Raw genomic sequence first — 17,108 nt, 5'->3', positions numbered from 1 at the left:
AACTGGGACAGGAAAGGGTATAAAGGGTATAAATTGAAAGGTTTTGCTATTGTTTTTGTGTTATCCTTGCAAGTTAATCTGAATAGATGTACTTTATGTTTTGTCATTCCACAGCTTGCAATGACTAAGGATTTTTTTTCTTGTAAACAAGGATCAGTTGCAAACAGCTTTTTGATAGCACCCAAATTTCAATGTTAAATATTCCAAATATTCTTTAATTTTATCTAATTTACCTAGATTTAACTTGATCTAGTATGTCCAACATTATCATTTGCTTCCAATTAATTTTAGTGTTTCTTCTACCAAGTTTGCTCAGGAAATTCAAATAGATGTTCAAAAATATTCACATCAATGAAACTTGGCTGCTGGTAGCTGAAACATAAAGAGACCACAGAAGCAGGAAAACCTGTGTGTATGAAAGCTATGGAAGAAAGCTGCTTGTGGTTTTTTCACTTGGATTAAGTGATCAGCTTTGGCAGCTCAAATTGATTATTTTCAGTCCATATTACCTTCTCATCCCAATTAATTACAACACATGTGATGCTGCATGTGCTGAACTTAGTCTTGCCAGCACATATTAATTATTTGACAGAGAAAATTATTTTGAAACCAAAACATACCCAGGAGGGACCACACTGGTCTTCTAACATGCAAGTCTCAGCTACCCAAACACATTGCATACAACATACAGTCTTTGATTTCCTTTAGTGTTACTTATTCTCGTAATGTGATTATGTATTCTTATATTCCTTTTGAAAAAAAAAGAAAAAAAGGAAAAATCCTACTAAAGATCGTCTTACTGTTTTTCAAAACTGTATAGCTGCTTTGTTAGCAGTACAACACCAATTCCTACATATCTCATTTGTGTAAATGATGAAATCTGTCATGTAAGGAAGAAACTGCTTGTCAGTTCTGAAACATGCTACATCAAACTCTTTGAAAAAAAAAAGGAATTACTTTAAATTTGAAGAGTAATTTGTAGCTGAGTAACATCAGTCATTAGCATTAAACTGTGCCATTTAAAATAGCCTTTTACTGTTTTTATCCATCCTTGTCATGTTTTCTTTAAAACTGATTATATGTTGATTGCAGCTGTCCTGATAAGTTATTCAGCTCCTGATAGCTGGGAAAATTTCCAGCTGTTGTGGAATAAGAAAACAGAATGGTAGATCAATAGGTACATTTAGAAGAGAAATTGGAATGCACCTACTTCTGTAAATAAAATCTTTTAAACTAGCCCACCTTCAATTATATGAGAATTTGCTTTTAAAATTACCTATATATTTACAGCAAAAAGGTAATGATTTAACACTTTTTTAATGTTCAATTCTTTTTATTTTTCATTGTAGAAAGAGCTAGGAACCTTAAGAAGAAAAGGTATTTGATGAAATGATTACTATTCTCTTTTTCTTTCTTTTTAATCAATATGCGACTTTCCCCCCTATCTTTAATATTTACATAAAGGCAAGTCAAATGCTATCAACTTCTATAAAAGGAAAAGTACCTTCACAAGATGCGTGTTTGTCATGGTTAGGAGAAGAGTCTGGACAAAATTTCACCACATAAATATTTCTCAAAAGTTCTTTCCTTAGACGTTTCTGGTAGTTTTTATTGAGATATTTCTTTTTCTGTCTGTCAAGTCCTCTGAAGGAGATAATAAAAAAGAGTGTAAAGAAATGCATTTAAGAGAGTGGAAAATTGCAGCCATCTCTGTGTTTTTTATATTGGTAATCTAAAGAGAACAACTTACTATTTGATGTATTTTCCTGTCTGATGAATGTCTGGAAAATGTTCTGAACAAGCCACCAGTTCCAAAATGTTGAAGATCATTTGGAAATTGAGGTCTTTACTACCAATCCACGATGAATTAGGAGTTCTGTGTGTACATGAATCTACAAATCAGCAACAAATTATGTAGAACTGCACAAATTCTTGCTTCCCTTACTGAAGCAATATACCAGAGACCTGTGAAATGCTGTGACTAATACTAAAGCATGATCTAAGGACAGCCAAAATGTCTGACAAAATAAAAAGCCTTTTTCCTTGTTTGTCATTGTCTGACCTATAAATCCTCAAGTGTGTAACTTGCACATTTGGACTTCTTGACAGGAGTATGAAGGGTGTCCTGGGTTCATCTGTAACAGGACTTTTTCTCCTTCCTAGTAGCTGACGCAGTGCTGTGTTTTGGCTTTAGTCTGAGAACAATGCTGATAACACACCAATGTTTTAGTTATCGCAAAGTGTCATGGTTTAAGCCCAGCCAGTAACTCAGAACCACACAGCCGGTGTTTTGAATGAATGAAGAATGCTTACTCTGATCAAGGACTTCTCAGTGTCAAGCTCTGCCAGTGAGGATTGGTACAAGAAGCTGGGAGGGAGCAGAGACAAGACACCTGACCCAAACTAACCAAAGGGGAATTCCATAACACAGCAAGTCATGCCCAGTATATAAACTGACAGGAGTCACCCAGAAAGCCCAGAATGCTATTTGGGTTAGGCTGGGTATAGGTTGGTGGGTGGTAAAGCAATTGTATTGTTCAACACTGCTGTTTATTGTTTGGGATTTTTTTCCCCTTCCCTTTTTAGTTTCATATTCTCTCCCCTTGTTATTTCCCTTATCATCATTATTGGTGGTGGTAGTAGTAGTAGTTTTATATTACACCTTAGTTATTGGACTGTTCTTATCCGAACCCGTGGGGTTTACGTTCTTGTGATCCTCCTCCCCATTCTGCCAGTAATTTAGAACCACACAGCAGCTCACTCCTTCCCTCCCCTTCTTCTCCTCCACTCCTGGGGCCACATGAAAATATGAACAATACAGACAGTCTAATTGCAATAGCTAAAGCAGAGGTTCGAAATAACCTTGTCCAGAACAATTGCTTTGCAAAGCATGAACATTTAGAAGTGTTCCTGGACAGTTCAGTCTCTGTCTATCAAGACGATCCCTCCAAAAAGTTTCCATAAAAAAAATGGGAAAATATCTAACATAAAATTATTAATCTCTTCATATGTTCTTATGTTTGATGACAGAATTTTTTATGGATGTGTAGTGAACCTTTTCACAAAACATCATCAACAAAAGCATGCTATATATGTATAAAAATCATCTCCTGATTCTTGGTGTATGTGCCAATGTAAATACTTTCATGGCTTTTGCCTTCGTCTTACACTTCAGTGAGTAAAGAATGAAGAAATAGATCCACAAGCAGTCATAATTTTCTGTAACACAAACTTTGTTCAAAAATAGAAAAGAAAAGCCTATTTACATGCTACCTATTTCAGTAACTATCTAGCTATCTTTTCAGAAAATCTCAAGAATTTTTTTCCTTCTCTGTGCTACAAATTCAGTAAATCTCTAAGATAAATATCAGAAAAATATGCTGAGAATCTGAAACTATTAGCATTCTCTCAGACAACTCAGCTGTAAGGGTTATAAAGCAACTGCTATGGGCTCAGTTAATGATCCTATAAATTCAAATATACATCCTCCTTCTCTCTCTCAATATATACTTTATGAAGTCTAACATATACACTTTAAAAAGTTAAATATCTGGATGTTGCAAAATGCATAAAAAACTTTTTTCCAGCCACTAAGATCTAAAGAATCTTTAGAAACTAGCAGTTTGCAAATTGACATACATTTTTAATAAATCTTTAATTACAGATACAACTAAATGACATAAAGTGTGCTGGAGAATACCTTTTCCACCTGTTCTTAACAGACTCTGCTCCAGGAAAATGCTGTGGAGCATAGACTTTTCAATTTGCCACTGATTGAAATGAAAAAAAATAGTTTCAGGTCAATTTAAAACAAAAACATTTCCCCCCTCTCAAACCAAAGTGAGAATCTGTGGCAAATATACTGTCTTGGATAAAAGCTAGAAGACAAAACAAGACTGGAAGACAGACATTTTAAAACAGAAGTATATGGGAAATTCAAAGCTATTTTAGGAAGTGACCATATAAAATGCTTTGATTTTTTTCTCCATTTTTCACACTGAAATAATAAAATAAATTTGACGTAACATTAAGTACAGCTGCTTGAAAATTTTGCAGTTTTTCATTGATCATTCCACATTTGTCAAGTGGCATCACCTCACAAATATTAACAAAGTTGCTTTCATGATGTCTCCTGCTGGGAATGAGGTTCCCTATCCCAGCACAACCACAAACTAGCAAAGTTCTAAAATCGAAATAATTTTCTCAAAATATCTTTATAGAAATATGCACTCAGCCTTAAGTTCTGATCAAGTACTTGTATGCAAATGGAATTCCATTTGAAATATAGACAGAGTGGTTAACAAAAAGATTTATGGAGAACACTGTAATGACATAGTTCTGTCACGTTTCAGAAAAACTTTCATGAATATTTTGGTTTATTCCATTTTAGTATCTGTTAGCTAAAGTTGTTACCAAGATTTGTTGATTATTTATCAAAGAATGAGAATGCCCACAATGATAAAGCAATTTTAAAAGGATGAATACAATGTCATCTACACTTGGATAAAATTTATAGAAGAGTCCTTTCCAACACTTACATAGTTTATGGTGGTACATTATGTAGTGTGGGTATTTCCAGATGCTGAGAGATTATATAGCATTTCAAAATTAATACTGCAGGCACCATACTAATTGGAGGTTGATTGTGAAAAGCCATTAGAAAGTCTTGAGTCCATGTGGCAGCAATTTCTGACTGAAATAGGTCAATGAATTGTACCCATTGCTCTTATTTTAGTTTGTATACTTTTTTCTTTCTAACAGCACTCAGTACAGCAAACAGCCTTCCTGTTCCCCACCACAACCTTTTCCTTAGAAAAACTAAAAAGTAGAAAACATATCTATATGACTTTCTTCATTGTCCAGCCTGTCCCAGTTTCCAACTAACATTTCTGCTAATGTTTTCAGAGGATGTTTGTGATTGCATGAGGCTGGTATTGCTAATATGTTATTTGGGGAATATGAGATAGAGACAAACCCAAAAATGACTTCTCTGGAGCATGCATCTACAGTGCAGAAGAGCAGAGCAAGAGCTTTTCATAGCCCTAAGAACATGGTGTCAAAAGAAAATGGTTATTCTTTACAATCATGAGGGGACAGTTTCCTTACACCACATTTCTATTGATTTCTGGTGGGGAGTTACAATGCCACCTGGCAAGTTTAAAATAATTAAGATAAAAACAGAGAAACATAACCATATTTGAGAAAAAAAAAATGGTTTAACAGGATTTCTAGAAGTTACATAAGTTTAAATTTCTTGATCTCTTCCCTCCTCATGTTTTTAACAGATGTAATAACTTCTTTGGTTAATTTTTCTTTATGATCTCTGTTGTCTCTTTGAATCAGGCAGAACCTCTTAATCTAAAGATGCTTTCCCTCTCAGTTGACTGACACCTTAAGACCAAAGGAAAAAAAGTTGTTTACAAGCAGTAGAATTTTTGCAGTCCAGGAACTATTATTACTAAATAGTAAAAGTTGTCACTGTTTCATCTACAAGACTATGAAAGGAGCCTGAGACTCAGAAGACCCCATCAGAAACCTCTATGTTTTCCATTGTGTAATGTAACCAGCAAAAGCTGTGGACTTCAAGCAAGTAACTGACAGTAAAACCATAATATACTGAATTCAAACTTTGAAACACTAAGGGTCTAACTTTGAAAAGAAACAGAATGCTCAACAGAGGGAGTATCAAAATGGTTAAAAAGCACAATGGAAAAACAAGTTGAATTCAGGAAAAAAAGCATTTATGGATAGAGTAATTTTTCTCTCAGGAATGGGAAAACAAAAAATGTCTCTCACAACAAGATTCTTAGGTGGTCTCTCCCTGCCTGAGAAAAGTTATTTTAGTAGATTCAAATACTTCACTTTACATCTGTGGTAAGAACTATTACCCATTTGTAAACATTCATTATGTGCAAACAAAATCCTAAGTTAGAAAAGCAGCACAGATACTAAACCTATTGTTTTACATAACGGAGTGTGTTGTATGCATCTGTAGTTTAGTGAATCAGGTTTTACAATAAAAAATAATTGCTTTTGTGATTCGTTTCTCTTTGGCTGGAAGTGGCAAAGTGAATAAGAGGCTGCAGTACAAGTGTGAACTCTCAGAATAAAAGTAATGCCACTCAAGAAAATCTGTTTCTTCTGCCTTTTCCTGTTCCATTGTGATGAAAAATGTGGTACTTAAGCCAAATTTCTCTTGGAACATACTCTCCATTTCTCTGCTTCTCATCTCAAATTCAGTGAAGTTTAGGCTTGTTCTGATTTGCTGGTGGCCTGCTGTGCTTTTGTGTTGAATAGTTTTTCCTTCTTGTCCAGGTCAAAAACATTGACAAAATCAACAACTCTTAGAACATACAAACTCTAGATAATATTGCATACTCTGAAAAATCCAGACTTAAATGCCTCAAATTTTAACTCTAAATCAGAGATGGTTTTGTTCTCTAGCATTTCTGGAACTCTGTTCCCCTAGGAAAATAGTGTCTTCCCTCAGCAATATGCATGAGAACTCAGTTAATATAGTGGCCAGTGCCATAGGAAAGTGGATGAGCAAATGAAAAATTCTATATGCAAGACATGGTTTGAATGCAAAAGAACCACTTTTTCAACAAATTAGAAAAAACTATTGACCACCGATAATTAATTGAATGCTGTCATCTATCCTGGGAACTGAATGAAGCAATGATCCTGTGGAAAAAAGCCTGTATGTAATCATTTAATCCAAAGTCTGCCTGATGTCCTATATCCCAAAGTAGGGCAAATGAGAATTAAAAGAATAAAGGGAAAAAAGCTGTAATTTCCCAACTTCTGAGGTTGACTTTGCATTCTAACCAAAAAAAAAAAAAAAAACAAGAAAAAAAAAAAACAAAAACCAAAAACCAACCAACCAAATAAACAAACTTTAGTTTGACAAAGAAAGGCCAAAGAAACAAAACAATCCATGCTCCCTTGTTCCTCTCATCACACACACATCCCACACCACCAAAGCTATTCATCACTATGTCACCCTTATGGATACTCAACAAGTATAAATCCATCACATGCCAGGAACATTGTGGGGCATGGTCCTCTTTGGTAGATCTCTGAAGACACAGTTACTTCAAGAAATAGCACTGATACCAATTCTCCACAATATAGATATGATTTCAGAGCTTCTCACTGGCAGCTGCACTTAATCTAGGCATTTTTCTGTAGTCATATATGATTTGCAAACGCATATATTTTAAAATTTTTCTTAAGACTAAAGTTGGACAGAATTTCTTAAAAATGATCCTATTTAAACCTTTGCCTGAATACCACCATCTCTGGTACCCAGAATAATATAAACAAATTATACATCCACAGATCTTGACCAATATTTATAGTACAACATCCTTACAAAACCCACTCTATTTCTGAAGTATTTTTTTATTAATTTATTGTATTTATTTGTGTTATTAATGGTTTTAGATGAACTAGCTTATTCCAACAGGGTTTAAAAGGTATAAAAACCTAAAAAAATCAAAGTTTTCTGAGATTTTTGCTAATAGGAAATTGTTTAAATATGAAAGTTTCTGTTTCTTTAAATCTTTTAGAATCCCCTGCATGTGTCTCCCAGCGTTTGAAACTTTACAGTTTCCAATTTAAATTTTGGTTGCTTTAGGTTCTTTTGTTTTGTTTTTTAACATAATATATAGGACTCAAAAACTTGATTAAAGGGGAAAAAAGTAAAAAAAGAAAAAAAAAACAGTATTTCCAAATTATCATACCATATTGTAAGCTGAGGTATAGAGAAAAAGAAGTCATAAAGAACATATTTGAAAACTTTTCATAAAATTTGCATTTCTCAGCAACAGGAGAAAAGCATAAATAGATCTACAGTAATTCTTCCAGGTAATGGCTTATATATGCTAAATATTGTCAAAATAAACCTTGGTAGTTAGAAAAAGCTATGCAGTGTAATTTGACATTTCCCTGTTAATTAATAAAATTTAGTGTTCATGAGAGATGTCAAACAGAAAATCTTAAATTTTATAATGCTTTCACAGAGGACAGAAGAGCTGCACTGTGGCAAATTGGAGATTTGGGGAATCAAATTACACAGTCAAAAAAAATTAGTTTCAATCTTCATTTGTCTATCTAAACTTCCCTGAGACTTCTTTCAGACCCTCAGTCTATAACTCCTTCCATGTTCCCATCTTTTCCTACTTCTTGCTCCACGGAGAAATAAAGCAAAACATGAGCAAGAAATCTGTCTAGCACTTACAAAGCAGTGTCCCTGAAATACTACAATACTTCTAGTTTATATTTTTATTTTTAGTTTATAGCACTGGAAAATAAGACTGAGCTGGAAAGATACTTTTAAGATATTATATGTAAGTGCATGGGGAAGAAGGATATGTTCATGAAATTATCAGAAAAAAAATTCAGCATAGAAGTAGATATCATGTGGTTATATCATAGATGTTTAACCCAAACTTTTGAGGGTGCTTTTTGAATATAGGTCCTAAATAAGTTCCTTCAAATCCTTTTATTACTTAAAATTCCTCTCTCCTGAAAAAAAAGCATCATTGATTTGTGCTCTAGATTCCAGCTTCTATCTGTTGAATCATTGAAAGAGCAGCAAACTACAGAAATAATTGTTTAAATCTGTACAAAAATCATATCTAGCTCTAAAGGTTATTCTTCTGAGAATGGCCGGGAGAAGCAAAGCACAACCAGAGAATAATCTACAATATGCTTTTTACATCTGTTGTTTTCAAAAGGCATCAAGCAGCTTATTACATTTACAAATTAGAAATAATCAATAAAGTCTAATTCAGAAAAGGACAATCAAGACTAAAATGAGTGATTACATCGAAATGCATATGACAGAATGAAATATCCTTTGTTGATATTGAAATGAGGTCCAGCCTAGCTACTTGGAGCTGGGCATAGTGTGTGCCCTGCCAGTCCAGGGAGTTCAGAGGCATCTGAAATCAACTAGTAAAGCAGGCGGCTTGGGCTTCTAGTCTAGTTTAGCACAGGAAACCGCTTCTTAAAAAAACTGCTCTTTTGTATCATGGATTAGAATGCAACTTACATTCTATTTCAGTACATACTTTCAAACTGCACCTTATGGAAAGTTGAAAACAGTCCACAATTTGGCTTTAGACCCAGGTCACTCACAGTCATATTTTCAGTCACATAAAAAACACTTGCACAATAATTCTTACTGATTTCACAGCTTTGGTGACCATTACATTTTTAGTGATAAAAGAATTGCATTCAATTCTGTTTAGATATAGATTAGATTTAGATTTCAGGCATGAATATTAATGAATTTATCATTTTTGTAATAAAAGTAACAAAAAATTAAAGATTCTTATTTCAGAATAACCCCTGCTGTTGGGAAAATTTCCCTGGAAGTAAGGGAAAGTGGGAACTGGGAAAGTATAAAGTCCATATACTCTAGCATTTGTAGGAACTGGACAGAGCTACTCATCTGTAACTGGAAAAAATTCCACTTATTCTTAATGTGCTTTATCCTCTGTATCTGAAATTATGCCAAATTTACATATACATACTTTAGGCATTCCCCAAAATCATAGAAGCCATCACAGAAAGCACTTACTTTGCCTTTCATCTGTGCTAATCTTATACTCCAAAAGGAAGGGTGAGAAATTCCCTTCCCTCAGCTTCATTTCTTGTATCAGAATAACAGGGGAAATAAAAAGAAATAATTTTGGTTTAGAGTGTTAAGAACGTGAAGTAATTGATACACATGTGTATGTACTAAACAGAATGATACCTGCAAATCTGTAGAAAAGCTATTACAATACTTTTATAAAAAAAAAAGATTGAAGACAAGTTACAAAACCACAGCTATGCAGTCACAAACAAATAACCTCCTTGGCCTGCTAATAGTACCTGCTCTGGAGAGATGAGAGCCTATCTATCTCATGTCATGACCACAGGGAAGCTGCAATGGGATAATGAGTGAAACCAGCTGACATGGTCTGACTGTTGCCACCAGTCCTTTGAGCAACAGGGTGTGGATTAAAGTGCTCTTCCAAGCGATCTAGTTTCTAGTCTCCTGTTTGCAGGTCGCTTACTTAGTGCCAGAATAGCTGCACAGTGCACTTTTTTATCCTGGGTGGTAGCAATGACACCCTCCCCTACTTTAAACACTGCTTCAGTCTCAGGTTAAGTGTTTCAAATGTGTATTGCAAGTATCAAATTCTACCTGCAAGTAGCTAGGGATATTAATAACTTCTATAGGGTATCACTAAATCTGATGTATCCATAGATGAATTTACCTTTCCCATAAAAACTAGGAGATCATTTCTGGTACCTTCAGTCAAGCTGAATAAAAGCTTACTGCACAAGTAATCCCTATTATTTCAATTGAACTATGGAGTATGACAGTACTTAAGCCAGGTACAAACTGCAGGATTTAGTTAAATTACTTCTAAAGACTTGGTCTGGGTAGCAGAGGGCAAAAGGACGATGAAGATGTGTCCTGGGTTCAGGAATAGCTCATATAATACATTCATAATATATATATATATCTCATAATATTTCACATACAAGTTCTTAAGGCATGTAGAGAGATATGGTAACAGAAGATGCAAAACAGCAACAACATAAAGACACCTCAGAATTTCAAGAACTTTACAAAAATAAAGTTGTTCTTTCAAAAAGAGGTATTTTTTTTTTTTCAAAATCGGATGCAAAACAGTTTTATTTTTGTGGTCATTGTCCACTAAAAAAACTTCATAAATATACATATGGATGTGCACTGGTCTGAGGATCTGGGCTGGAAGTGTACAGCACCCTGCTTGGAAACTGCTCTGGGATCTGGGGGACAGTCAGGAGCAAATGCAACATGATTAGACTACAGTAAGCAATTCAAAAAGCAAATAGTTATAAGCAGCAAACCAAATTGCAGAAGAAAGACTTCCCCAGTAATCCACAAACTGCAATAAATAATTAGGACAGTTCTGTACAATATGTGAACACAGAGGTCACAGCAAAAATCAAAATGGTACTTTTGACATTGATAACTTCAAAAGTGAGAGATGAAATAATAATTACATTTATTCTACTGGCATTATTCAACTAATTATACTGGTTCTATATATATGAAAATAAAAGCTTCAAATCCAAAGCAAATATGTTATTTGAAGAAACTGGGATAGCTAGTCAGGACATCTAGTTTACACAGGGATCTGGTAAGAACTGGCAATTTGGTACAACATTCTGTTCTGTGCTGCTTTTATTATATGGCTCTTCATGGTAGGAAACTTCTGTTGTTTACTTTTAAACAGACATTTAAATTACATTTAATCATAATTGTACAACTAGCAGTGTTAATTAACACATTAAATAAGCAGCTCAATTCTTTGGTTTCCAGAACTCACAAAAATTGGAGAAAAATACCTCACTCCCATACACAGCATAAAAGTCAAAGTGTCTGAGCAGAAGAAAGAGAGATGTGTGTTCTAGTTGCAAGTATCTAAAATTTGTAACCATAATAGAAATATAATTAAAAAAAAAAAATAATCTTAGAATGGCTAGTTTACTGTATTAGGATATCTTAGACTTCCCATAGTGTCAGTTAAATTGCTGTTGGATTCCTTCACTGAAGAACACAAAAATATGAAACGTATAATCTGATAAATTTATAAACTATGATCTGCTACGTATGAAAGTAAGATGATACTACACAGAAGGGCATTTGAATCTCATGGTCCAGCACTAGGTACATTTTCTGGTTTGGGGGTTTATATTTTCCTAAAAAGTAATGACTGCAAGCAGGTTGGCGCAGCCGTGCAAAGAAAAAGACAGGAGATATGGTGTGGACTGTCCAGTTGCTTTATGTTTCTTTTCTTGCTGGACAAATCCTTAAAAGCCAGTGTACATTTCATGTATTATTCCTGTTATCTCATTTGGTTTGTCAACAACAGCATTATTCTAATGCTTATTGGTATCCAAACCAACATTCAGTTTTCAGCTCCATTTTTACTATACAGAGATCATAGAGTCACAAAATGGTTTGGGTTTGAAGGGACTTTAAAGATCATCTAGTTTCAACTGCCCTGCCACACACAGGGACACCTTCCACTAGACCAAGTTGCTCAAAGCCCAGTCCAGCCTGGCCTTGAACACTTCCAGGGATGGAGCATCTATAGCTACTCTGGGTAACCTGCGCCAGTACCTCACCACCCTCACCACCTGGGTCGAAGCTACAGGCTACAGCTACAGGTTGGGCAGAGAAGAGATTCAGAGCAGCCCTGTGGAGAAGGACTTGGGGGCGCGGAGCAAGCAGTGTGCACTTGCAGCCCAGAAAGCCAACTGTATCCTGGGCTGCATCAAAAGGAGCGTGACCAGCAGGTCAAAGGAGGTGATCCTGCCCCTCTACTCTGCTCTTGTGAGACCTCACTTGGAGTATTGTGTGCAGTTCTGGCATAAAAAGGATATGAAACTGTTGGAACAAGTCCAGAGGAGGGCCATGAGGATGATCAGGGAATGGGAGAACCTCCCATATGAAGACAGGCTGAGGAAGTTGGGGCTGTTCAGCCTGGAGAAGAGAAGGCTGTGTGGAGACCTCAGAGCAGCCTTCCAGTATCTGAAGGGGGCCTTTAAGGCTGCTGGGGAGGGACTATTCACTAGGGGCTGTAGTGACAGAACAAGGGGTAACGGGTTAAAACTTAAACAGGGGAAGTTTAGATTGGATATAAGCAAGAAATTCTTTCCTGTCAGGGTGGTGAGGCACTGGAATGGGTTGCCCAGGGAGGCTCTGAATGCTCCATCCCTGGCAGTGTTCAAGGCCATGTTAGACAGAGCCTTGGGTGGCATGATTTAGTGTGCATTGTCCCTGCTCATGGCAGGGGGTTTGGAACTAGATGAATTTAGGGTCCTTTCCAACCCTAACTGTTCTATGATTCTGTGACTCATAGTGAAGATTTTTTTCCTAATATCCAATCTAAATCTACCCTCCTTCAGCTTATGCTGGCTTTCTATTCATAACTTCATTCCCACAAAAAAACACCCACTCTTCTTTATACAATATTGCAATTCATTATTTTTCTGTTATTAAAACATGTTAATCAAATTTATCTTTTAAATATAATTTGGAATAACCCAAAGAAATATTTCTAATGCTAAAGCTACTGATGCAGCTTGCTGCACTGATCTCCAACATACCTTCCAGACATCATCTTAAAATGAAACTGTTCTTGAAAAATCAGCATCCAAAAATTTGTATTCCTTCCAAAACTGCAGTACAAAATAGTATTAAAAAAAATACAGACAATAATTTTTATTGCTCTGACACTTGCTCTAACACCATACAGTTTATCTTTCCATGCTTCAGTAATCCTGGATTTGTGTGCAATCAAACCAAGGAGCCCATGGGTCATGACTACAGGCAAGTCTTCCCATCGAGATCTATTTCTGCTTCCTAATTATGTCATCATTAGAATATAACCAGTAGCATGTCTTCCAGAGGGGTAACCATTCATTAATGCAGACAGATAAGACTGTGGTCCATTGAAAGTAATGAAGTGGAAACATCCACATTAGCTCTAAAGCCCTTGTGACCATGCCTGTGATATCCTCTGTAGTCCACAAAGTACTGTCAGGCACCTTCTATTGTAACTGTTGAAGTGAAACAATTACCCACAGTTTGTGCATTTTATGGCTCTGGAGTTTGCTGGGTTAGAAGGAAAAATTCACTGTCTCATCTGCTATCTTTATACTGCCTAGCCCAATCTCTACCTGTCTTAATAAGATTTTCTTTTCTTATTTTTTTTTTTTTTAAGCATCATGGGATTTTTTTATTTGCTAGTTGCACTTAATTCACAGTCAATTGAAGACAACCAAGCGGGAAGATGGTCAGACTTCAAATACATAGAGGGTTTCTGCTGTAGAAAAAAATAATGTACTCTCCATAGCCCTGATGGAAAAGAAAAAGAATGCTAAAGTAAATAACATACAGCAAGGAATGCAGGTAAAAACAGTAACAAAATGTCTATAGTAAAGACAATGTAAATGTACACTGAAACCACTGAATCCTGAACCAACCTCGTACAAGGCTGTGGGATTTCCATCAACGAAAGCATTTAAGTTTGGACATACATCAGTACAATTCTTGACACATATTTTAACCTTGTTTCAGAGCAGGGAACAGATTATATAGTCTCAAAAAACTCTTCTGGATCTATTTTCCATACTTCAGTGATTATTTGCTATGTTATGGCAAGATCAGAAAACTCCATTAAAGTTCAGCAACCTAAAGTGCTAATTGCTGTACAGATGCTATTTTAAGAGACAATTCCTTTCTTGGAGAATTTATGGTCTCATTTCAGATATGACACAAGGAGAGGTTATAGCAGATGAAGGAATGGCGGATGGCACAACAGTGACAGACAATAACTTTACAGTTTATTTTCAAAGTGCAATTTGTGCTTTCAATCATGTAAAAGCCCTTAAAAAAAAAGATGGTTTCATGAAATAGATGGCCATTGATCTGCCAACCATAAAGCTCTGAGTGATGGGTTACTCTAGCAAAATCCATGCAACTACTGTCTATTCTGACAAATAAACCCATTAGCTTGAGGAGCATGGAGCACGGAGCACCACGAGGCAATAATTTCCATTCAGTCTCTGTTGTAATATTATAGATTCATAGATGGTTAAAATTGGAAAGAACCTTAAATTCTGTCTAGTTCCAACCCCCTGCCACAGGCAGGCACACCTTTCACTTGCTTAAAGTCCCATCCAACCTGGCCTTGAACACATCCAGGGATGGGGTTATCCACAGTTTCTCTGGGAAATCCGTTCCAGTGTCTCACCAACCTTACAACAAATAATTTCTTCATCATATCTTATCTAAATCTACCATCCTTCAGTTTAAAGCTATTCTCTCTTCTTCTATCACTACCTTCTCTTATAAAAAGTCCCTTTCCAGCAGTAAAAGAGTCACTGACTTCTTGTAGGCATAGTTTCTAGGAGGTTCTGCTCCATGAACTGGCACTGAGGTGAGACTGACCAGCCTGTAGTTCCTTGGGTCTTCCTTTTTTACTTTTTAAAAAAATGGTGGTTATGTTTTCCCTTTTCTAATGAGTGGGAACTTCACTGGACTGCCACAGCTTCTCCATACAGAAGTCAGGGAGACTAAGCAGGTAAACTAAGAGAATGGAAATGTGGTTTATTGTACTTGTTAAAGTTTCAGTTCAAGAAAGTTGATCTTTCCCAGGTTGTAGTTAAAGCCACATGAACTTTGCCTTCTGCTAAGTATATTTTTACTTAATAGAGGTCTGTTCCTTTGCAAAGTTTCCTTCTTTTACGTAAGACTTGTTATCATGAGTTAGAAAGAATTCTGCAGCAAGTACTGTACAAAATGCAGCCAGATTCTAAAGCACTTGCCCCAAATGCTTTCCACAACCTAAACATGCATATCAAGACATATAATTTGAGAAGAGTTTACTTACTTTTAATAGAGTAGTAAGTTTTGCTTTTATAAAGCTAAAACTAATAATTTTGGTAAGAAAAGATTTTTCAAAAGATGTCCCCAAATCAAGATTAAAAAGAGCCTTTTAAAAGTTTATAGACAGTGATTTTGTACAAATCGCCACAAATCTTTTCCTCCTGCAGTATATTCACATTCTTGACTGTGAATAAACAGGTACTGTTAGCTTTCTCTTCCCAGCTGATCTAACCTTTCCAACTGCAATCCTCTTTGGCGAAGAACTCACTTCATTGTTAAATCTTCATTTTCTAAAGCTTCAATTCTTTTAGTCATCTTTGTGGTTACACTGGTAGAATGGACAATAATCCAATTAAACAGGAAGCAAATAGAGCAGTCATTCATGCTGCTAAGAACGCTTATAATACAACATTTCAGTGACGTAACCCATAATATTAGAAGCTCTAACTTCCCAAAATAGGTTAGTCACCTGCAATGACAATAACAAGAATTTCTTATGACAAGATCCAATACTTTTCTCATGCTATCTTACATGAAGACTTTGCATTAATTTTTTTTCCTAATATAAAAAGCCTGAAAACTTTCCTGGGAAAAGGACTCATTTCCATAATATGCAGATTATTTCAGTTGTTTGATCACTATAATAAATGCCAGAGAAGATAAACAAACACTCCTTGCAAGTGAAGCACAGCATGCAAATTTCACTTTTATTGAAATGACACTTGCTGACCTATTCTGGAACCTTAAATTGATGAGATTTTCCTAACTAGAATGGTTTCTAATATGCAGTTAATATATATCTATTCGGTTTATATATATGTAAAAGTCCATGATATTTATTTTAAAAATTTCATTATAAACTTGCACCGGAGAATATCAAACTGAAAACACTTGAATCAACAGAGACAATCATAAGCACAGAAGAGTAACATTGCATGAATAAATCAAAAGTTATTAAGATTAAACAAACATGTAAAGTTTGAAAATTAAAAGAGGTCAATTAATGAAAGCAATAAATTAATTCGATTTTCATTTGAGCACTTGACATTAAACTTGTTGCTGTACAAATAAACTCAATTTCAAGATGTTTGATTCAGAAACCCTCATTATAAGAAGGTCAGAATTTGTCTTAAAATTTCAGTTCCTGCATTGCTGAGGTACCAAAAGCCATACCTTTGTTTTAAGTGGTATGAGGATGCTGGATCAAAATAATATTATATTCAAATCATCTCATATTTCAGATCAAAGAAATCAGGACAAACACTGAGTACAACAGAGAAATTTCATTCCTATTACAAGTGGAAAAGCAGCTATATATGATATGGAGTATATTCTTTGTAGACAACTATGTGGGTCCTATACTTTATCTGAAATTAAATGAAGGGGTACTTCTGGTGTTTTATGCTATAAGGAATAATCTCAAAATATATAATCTCTGGGAAAGAGCAGGAGGATGTTTATGTGCACTGTACTGTGCCACTGTATTGAGAAAAAATTCTCTGAACCATATATGTAACATGGCTTGAGTGTGGATTTCACCTGTGACTACTTTTAACCTATTACACTGCTAAGAATCACACATTATAGGACCAGGAACCACAGCTTCTCAGTATGATTTTCTGCTACACACATAATACTCCAGAACAAAAAGAGAACAAGT

The 17,108-nt window shown here is 35.4% G+C and overlaps 1 protein-coding gene across 5 annotated transcripts in view; it reads right to left on the bottom strand.

Moving 5' to 3' along the window:
• The window catches only part of RALYL (RALY RNA binding protein like), a 396,968-nt gene that overhangs the window by 220,780 nt on the left and 159,080 nt on the right, over positions 1-17,108 (bottom strand). The window contains exon 1 of one of the 5 annotated variants that reach the window (XM_062641599.1): positions 3,701-3,782. The exons of 2 other annotated variants lie outside the window; for them this stretch is intronic. In XM_062641599.1, coding sequence (XP_062497583.1) covers positions 3,701-3,752 — 52 coding nt within the window. In that variant the 5' untranslated portion in view covers positions 3,753-3,782. Of the gene's footprint in view, positions 1-3,700; positions 3,783-17,108 lie in introns of those variants that run through there. 2 more of the 5 variants (XM_062641600.1, XM_062641595.1) reach the window with 2 other exon arrangements.

This window comes from Pezoporus occidentalis, unplaced genomic scaffold (assembly GCF_034315485.1).
Source record: "Pezoporus occidentalis ecotype Australia unplaced genomic scaffold, CSIRO_AGI_Poc_V1 ctg69, whole genome shotgun sequence".
NCBI classification, from domain to species: Eukaryota; Metazoa; Chordata; class Aves; order Psittaciformes; family Psittacidae; genus Pezoporus; species Pezoporus occidentalis.
The sequence above is the reverse complement of the archived record's forward strand: the minus strand, read 5'-3'. Positions and strand labels throughout refer to the sequence as shown.